Source organism: Oryzias melastigma, linkage group LG5 (genome assembly GCF_002922805.2).
Source record: "Oryzias melastigma strain HK-1 linkage group LG5, ASM292280v2, whole genome shotgun sequence".
Lineage (NCBI taxonomy): Eukaryota > Metazoa > Chordata > Actinopteri > Beloniformes > Adrianichthyidae > Oryzias > Oryzias melastigma.
Genome location: NC_050516.1, coordinates 1,364,343 through 1,371,210, shown reverse-complemented (window position 1 = coordinate 1,371,210; position 6,868 = coordinate 1,364,343). Strand labels below are relative to the sequence as shown.

At 42.6% G+C, this 6,868-nt stretch overlaps 1 protein-coding gene across 1 annotated transcript in view; it reads left to right on the top strand.

The window, feature by feature from the left end:
* acad9 (acyl-CoA dehydrogenase family, member 9) overlaps positions 1 to 6,551 on the top strand; it is a 7,792-nt gene extending 1,241 nt beyond the window's left edge. Inside the window, exons 4-18 of the mRNA XM_024270996.2 lie at positions 1,024 to 1,130; positions 1,262 to 1,362; positions 1,617 to 1,695; positions 1,764 to 1,935; positions 2,006 to 2,079; positions 2,153 to 2,228; positions 2,299 to 2,369; positions 2,441 to 2,560; positions 2,638 to 2,766; positions 3,294 to 3,373; positions 3,454 to 3,580; positions 3,653 to 3,730; positions 3,817 to 3,945; positions 5,736 to 5,808; positions 5,999 to 6,551. Coding sequence (XP_024126764.1) covers positions 1,024 to 1,130; positions 1,262 to 1,362; positions 1,617 to 1,695; positions 1,764 to 1,935; positions 2,006 to 2,079; positions 2,153 to 2,228; positions 2,299 to 2,369; positions 2,441 to 2,560; positions 2,638 to 2,766; positions 3,294 to 3,373; positions 3,454 to 3,580; positions 3,653 to 3,730; positions 3,817 to 3,945; positions 5,736 to 5,808; positions 5,999 to 6,099 — 1,517 coding nt within the window. The 3' untranslated portion in view covers positions 6,100 to 6,551. The remainder of the gene's footprint in view (positions 1 to 1,023; positions 1,131 to 1,261; positions 1,363 to 1,616; positions 1,696 to 1,763; positions 1,936 to 2,005; positions 2,080 to 2,152; positions 2,229 to 2,298; positions 2,370 to 2,440; positions 2,561 to 2,637; positions 2,767 to 3,293; positions 3,374 to 3,453; positions 3,581 to 3,652; positions 3,731 to 3,816; positions 3,946 to 5,735; positions 5,809 to 5,998) is intronic.
* Positions 6,552 to 6,868: the final 317 nt, after the last annotated feature.

The window sequence follows — 6,868 nt, the reverse complement described above, 5'->3', positions numbered from 1 at the left end:
AAAAAAAAAAAAAAAAAAATAGCCGCGGGATTCATTACATGTGCACTGTCCCAAATAAATAAACAACATTAAATTAAAGTTAAGTTTTAGAGGCAACAATAACAAATATGACCACAGATTGTTTGAAATCTTGTTTATTTTTTCATCAGTGATTCACTATCTTCCAGAAAAAGTAAAAAAAATACACCGATGTCCTTCATTTAGCGCCAGTTATTTCACATCGAACTACAAGAACTGTGTTGACACAGTTTCCCACAATGCATTGTTTTGTAGTCATCAAGGCGTTCTGCAGCCAGCATCCTAAACAGCCTAAAATTCCTCAGTAAACTAAATTAGTCTGAAAAGTTAGCCTCTTTCTAAACTAGAAGCTAAATTCTACTTTAGCCTAAAACCCCAGTAGATAACAAATTAGCCAAAAACGTTAGCATGTTGCTAAAATAAAAGCTAAACTCTAAATTAGCCTAAAAACTCCAGTAGATGAAAATTAGCCAAAAATGTTAGCATATTGCTAAAATATTTGCTAAACTCCAAATTAGCCTAAACAATTTCATTAGAGGCCAAATTAGCCCCCCAAAAATGTTGCTCGTCGCTCAATTACAAGCTGAACTCCTAAATAGCCTAAAATTTCACAGTAAGAAAAATTATTCAGAAAGGTTAGCCTGTTTCTAAAATAGAACCATAGAGCCACCATGAAGAGATAAAAGAGCCACATCTGGTTTCAGACCCCAGAATCCTTTTAAATGTATTATAATGTTCTTTATTCACTATAAACAACCCCAAAGCGGTATTTAGATCCATTCATTCATTTCTAAGCATTCCTCTAAAAACCTGCACTCTGAGCACCAGCCCCTCCCAAACCTACAAGTGACTTGATTCTTTTTTTGACCTTCTTTAAACAGATGAAATGTTGTTGGCGGTCATAAACTAGAATAGTAGAAGATACAGGTTTTTCCTGCTCAGTACAACAGCTGGATTTTCTTTAAACTCCTGGTGTTTTTGTGTCGCTGTGTTCCTTGCCTTCAGGTGGTCTGGGGTTGTCCAACACCACGTACGCCCGTCTGAACGAGATCATCGCCTTAGACGGCTCCATTGCCGTGACTCTGGCTGCTCATCAAGCCATCGGACTGAAGGTAAAGGTCCAGCTGTGAAGCAGTTTCACCCAATGTCTTAACGATGGGACGTCTGAGCTCACTGTGAGTCTGCGGAGCAGTACCGGACTCTTGCTTGAAACGTCTTTTGACTTTGTTATCCGGGCTCTCAGGGCATCCTGTTGGCGGGAACCGAAGCTCAGAAGAAGAAGTATCTACCCAAGCTGGCATCAGGAGAACATGTGGCGGCCTTCTGCCTGACAGAGCCTGGGAGGTACAAGCATCCGACCCTTCAGCAGAAATTCATGTTTCTGCTCTCACCTCAAGAAGAACATGGAAATATCTACCAACAGTCTGACACATTTTTGTGCTTTCATTTTCACCAAAAGAACACATCCAGGGCTTTTATTTTGAAGAGGAGTAGCCATATATCTTAATAATCTTTCCTCTACAACACGTGTCAAGTCTAGGCCTGGGGGCCGGATCTGGCCCTTGGGTAATTATTGTGACTCTTGTCTGGTGTTTCAGTGGGAGTGATGCAGCCTCCATTCAGACTCGAGCTACTTTGTCTGAAGACGGAAAGCATTACCTGATCAACGGCTCCAAGGTGAGTCCGTCACGAGTTTGTGTGTTCTTCCACAGTGTACAGGTGTGTTGAGCGTCCTCTTTTGTCAGTTCTGGATCTCAAATGGAGCGATGGCAGATATCATGACCGTGTTCGCTCGCACTGAGGTGGAGGTGGATGGCGTGAAGAAAGATAAAATCTCAGCCTTCATCGTTGAGAGGGCTTTTGGAGGCATCACCAGCGGCAAACCGGAGGACAAGCTGGGCATCCGGGGCTCCAACAGTAAGTGGGGCGGAGTCAGAGTCCCGGCTTTTGTTGAGTCTGTGAAGCTGAGCTGTGGCTCTACTTCCAGCTTGTGAGGTGTGCTTTGACAACGTGCCGGTGCCGGTGGAGAACGTGATTGGTGAGATTGGAGGAGGATTCAAGGTAGACGTCGCCCCGGCCCGCAGCCTGACCGGTGGAAAGCGTTTGTCATTAACGGGAGCTTTGTGTTGAACAGATCGCCATGAACATCCTGAACTCCGGCAGGTTCAGCATGGGCAGCTCCTGCGCCGGAATGATCAAGAAGCTGATTGGTAAGTTGATGTTCTCTGTAGGTTGTGGTGCTTTTTGAGGCCTCTGTAACCCCGTCCATTCTCTCCACAGAGATGACCTCTGAGTACGCCGCCACCAGGAAGCAGTTCAACAAAAGCCTGAGTGAGTTCGGCATGATCCAGGTACGCTGCCGGTCTCCTCACTGGAATAAATCAACACACACACAAGCTGAATGTTTTTGTGTGTTTTTCAGGAGAAGTTTGCCTTGATGGCCATGAATGCCTTTGTGATGGAGAGCATGGCGTACCTGACTGCAGGAATGATGGACAGACCTGGACTTCCAGATTGTTCTCTGGAGGCTGCTATGGTCAAGGTGGATGCATGCACACTCCTGTTGTGTGTTGTGCCAGGCTTTAGCCCCGCCCCTGATGGCGTCTCTGTGCTCTGCAGGTGTTCAGCTCAGAGGGAGGCTGGATCTGCGTCAGCGAGGCTCTGCAGGTCCTCGGAGGTCTGGGTTACACCAAGAACTACCCGTACGAGCGCTTCGTCAGGGACTGCCGCATCCTGCCCATCTTTGAGGTAAGGATGAGGCGGGACGACACCGTTCAGCCAGTTGAAGCTTCATTTATAGCAGTTTTTACGCACGGAGAAACTAAATCCCCACTCTGATCATCTTTTGGTCTTTTGCAGAAATGTTCCCAGCGATCTTTTAATTATGAATATTCTGTTTTAGCCTAAATTAAAAAAAAAAACTTGCGACATTTTCAAGGACATATTTCAGGGGTCGGCAACCTTTTACAGTAAAAGAGCCTTTTGGGCTCGCTTTATACTGATCAAACCTAGGAGGAGCTGCATAGTCTTACTCAGTGTTTCCCAACCGTGGTCCTCGGCACACTGTCCTGCATGTTTTCCATGTTTCTTGTAGTCGCTCCGCTTCCCCCAGCTGAAGATGTCTGTGCAGTCAGGTTTACACATTATCAGCAAGAATCACCAAATAACTGCAGAGAATAAAGAACCTGATCATTTTGTTAAACGAAGGTCAAAGGTTCCACTGTTTACATCAGGATTTGCAGTTTTCTATTTTTTCTCGTATTTTTGTTCTGCAGGGCACAAATGAGATCCTGAGGATGTATGTGGCCCTCACAGGGATGCAGCACGCCGGCAAAGTCCTCACGGGGAAAATCAAGTACGTCTTCTAACTACCGGATGCAGAAACTGCAGCACGTTTACATTCAGTGGCCCCTGCTTGAACGTCTTTGTCTGCAGGGAGATGAAGAAAGGAAACGTTGGAATGGTCATGAGCATGCTGGGTAAAAAAATGAAGACCTCCTTTGGAAGTTCCACGGACTATGGTCTGACGGGGAAGGATGGTGTGGTGCACCCCAGCCTGGAGGTACGGGGGCAGGCTGATGGGATCTTGCAATCCACCCTCTGCTGTCAGTCAATATTGATTTTTGTTTTGAAGGAAAGTGCAAAGAAGTTTGAGCAGAACGTCCACCTTTTCGGATCAACAGTGGAGGGTCTGCTGTACCGATACGGAAAGGTAACGTTGATCCAAACTGTTTTCTGTTGAACCTTTAAGCTATGACTGATCTGTATTCATTTTTTGTCCTCCGGTTTTGCTCTCAGACCATCGTGGATGAGCAGCTCATCCTAAAGAAAGTTGCAGACGTGATGATCAACCTGTACGCCATGACCGCCGTCCTGTCCAGAGCCAGCCGCTCCATCAGCATCGGCCTCAGGAACCACGACCACGAGGTGTGCACGGCACATGCACACAGTTTGGAGCAAACCAATCTATTTTATATCCTGATTTCATATAAACTCGTGAACTATTTATCAAAACAGCCAATCAAACATGAGTTCAGTTGTAGTAGGTTTGGCACTTTCAGCTAGTGGAGCCAACTCTACTGAGCATGCTCAGAGAACTCTGTGAATATCAGCAACATTGTGCAGAAAACCTGCTCTACAATGAAACTCTGAGATCACCTTATCCGAGTTCTTCCCTACGGATTCTCCCTCCTGCTACATTTAGCCCTCCAAACAGAGAGAATTTGGATTTGGCCTTATTGTCTATTCTGACAGGAACACATTTAGTCTGCTTAAGACAGGGTATCGAACTCAATCGTTCAAGGGGCCTTAGTGACTATTTAATGAATTCATCTTGTGTATTATTAAACGACACTTTAGACATTCTGGCCTTTGTGCAATGATCTGGAATAAATTAGATTGTTATGTTCTTGTTTGGAATTAAGTGGATTACTATAAATATAATTAATTTGACTTCTGTGTTGTAAAATAAACTGAATTGAAAAGTGTGCTCAAAGATGATTATTGAGGTAGAGCAGGGTGTCGAACTCAATCGCACAGGGGGCCAAAATCCAAAACACACTGTAGGTCGCGTCCCGAACACAATAAACATTTATTGGACAATCTAAAACTACATTTTTAAAACTTAAAAATCATAACTTGTTAACATAATTATGAACTAAACACATAGCATTATCTGCGATATTTCTAACGTTAATGCTGTAAGCTGAATTTTTCCGCTGAAAATGCTAGTGCTGATAGTTGATGCTGAAATTGATTGTTAAAAATGCTGAAGCCAATAGCTGAAAATGCTGAAGCTGATAGCCAGCTAAAATATTAGCTAAATGCCAGATTAGCCTAAATAACAAACAAAAAATAGCTTATCCCAAACAGCTAGCATGTAGCTGAAAATATACCTAAACTGAAAAAAGACTAAATTTGCCAAAACAGCTCACATTTAACTGAAATATTGACTAAACTCCAAAACAGCCTAAAAAACAAAACAAAAAAAAATAGATTAGATTAGCCAAGACTGCTAGCATGTAGCTGAAATATTAGCTAAACATTAAAATGGACTAAAAAAAATCTAAATTAGCCAACTACTAACATTCAACTGAAATATTATCTAAACTCCAAAACACCCTAAAAAAGAGCCTAAATTAGCCAAAACAGCTAGCATGTAGCTGAAATATGAACTAAACTCCAAAATAGCCTAAAACATCTTAGTACATGCCAAAATAGTCCTAAAATCTTGCAGAATGCCAATTTAAAAAAATGTACAACTGTAACTTTTGAAACATAATTATGAATATTAAAAAGGCAATAATATTATTCAAAAATAAATCAACTGAAATATTAAATAACTTTCAATATTTTACTCTTCTTTAAAATATATTTTGTCAAAATTATACAAGTTAGAAATGAATGCAAGATAACATCGGGTCATTAATAACAATAAAATAAAATGATCTGAATTATTTGGGCCCGGGCCCCGACTGTGACACGTGCACTAGAGGGTGCTGTGTGGTCCTGTGAGGAAGACACTAGATTGCGCTGTGAGCGTTGCGAGTCAGCAGCATGTTTGTATGTCGGGGAGGAGTCAGCATGTCAGCCCATCCTGAAGCGTCTCACCTGCAGACCTCTGACCTCCTCTCCTGCTTCAGGGAGTCTTTGCAGCCATGCAGCTGCAGACTTTCCCTTGGCTCCATCTTCACTCTGCTCCCTCGTTGGTCTTTCAGGTGCTGCTCGCAAACACTTTCTGCAACGACGCTTATTTCAAAAACAACTACTGGATGGTTCAGCTGCAGAAACGTGAGTCAAACATGAAGCTGTAATTGAGAGCAGGCCCCAGCTGTAAAAGACTCCCATGTGTTGTGGGTTTTCCTCCACCCCTGGCTCCTCTCTGTTCCCTCTTCTTCTGATGTTTGTTTTGCCGCAGACGTGAGCCTCGCACTCCAGAAGTGAGAGTGCTTTCTGTAATTCCCCTGTAAATCTATTCCAGACTCTCCAGAGAACAATGATGCCAACATCAAGAAGATCGCCCAGAACGTCCTGCAGAACAGAGCCTACATCTGCTCCCACCCCCTGGAGAGGACGTTCTGAGGGTCCAGCTCTGCAGAGCTGCTGTTTCACTGCGTCTGCACCCAGATGCTCTTCATCAATGACGGCTTCACTATGATTCAGAAGACGAGCTGTTTCTGATCTGGGTAAGAGTTTGGGATCAAGAGAAAGCCATCAATCTGACCTAAAAGTCCGTCACTTTTTCTGCCATAACATTGAACAATTTGGAAATAGAGCAGATTTCTCAGATACTGGACAGCTTTGAGTGACCTGATGTTTGTATAAGAATGACTGAGCACCCCTCTTCTGTTGTACTTATCAGATTAAACATGTAATCTGAGCTCTGTCCAATCCTGTCTAACAGAGCACTAGTGAGAAGATGGAAAACTAAAAATCCTAAATATTCATACGCTCTGTGGATGGATTTAATATTGTAATTTAATGTGTGGTTGATTGATGTAACATTAAAGAATTGATGCTTCTTTTACATTTCAGAGCAGAATTCTCTGTGAATGACCCTATTTAGGCTTCTGGATCATTTTAGGAGGAATGTTCTGAGTAGAAGGGATACAGACGCCAAAAGAGTCTAAGGTTTAGTTAAACTACCATCAGAGCAGGTTGACCTTTTTTCACTTGATAACCATTTTTTTATCTTTATGGGGTCAAGTCAGGATTGCCTTAAAGCGAATGGAAAAATCAGATTGTAAATTTGGGGGGGAAAAGGAGATTTAAGAACAGTTTTACACTTGAAAGTAAACATTGTAAACTTGAAAAATTATTAAGAATTAAAAATAAATATAAAAATAAATTT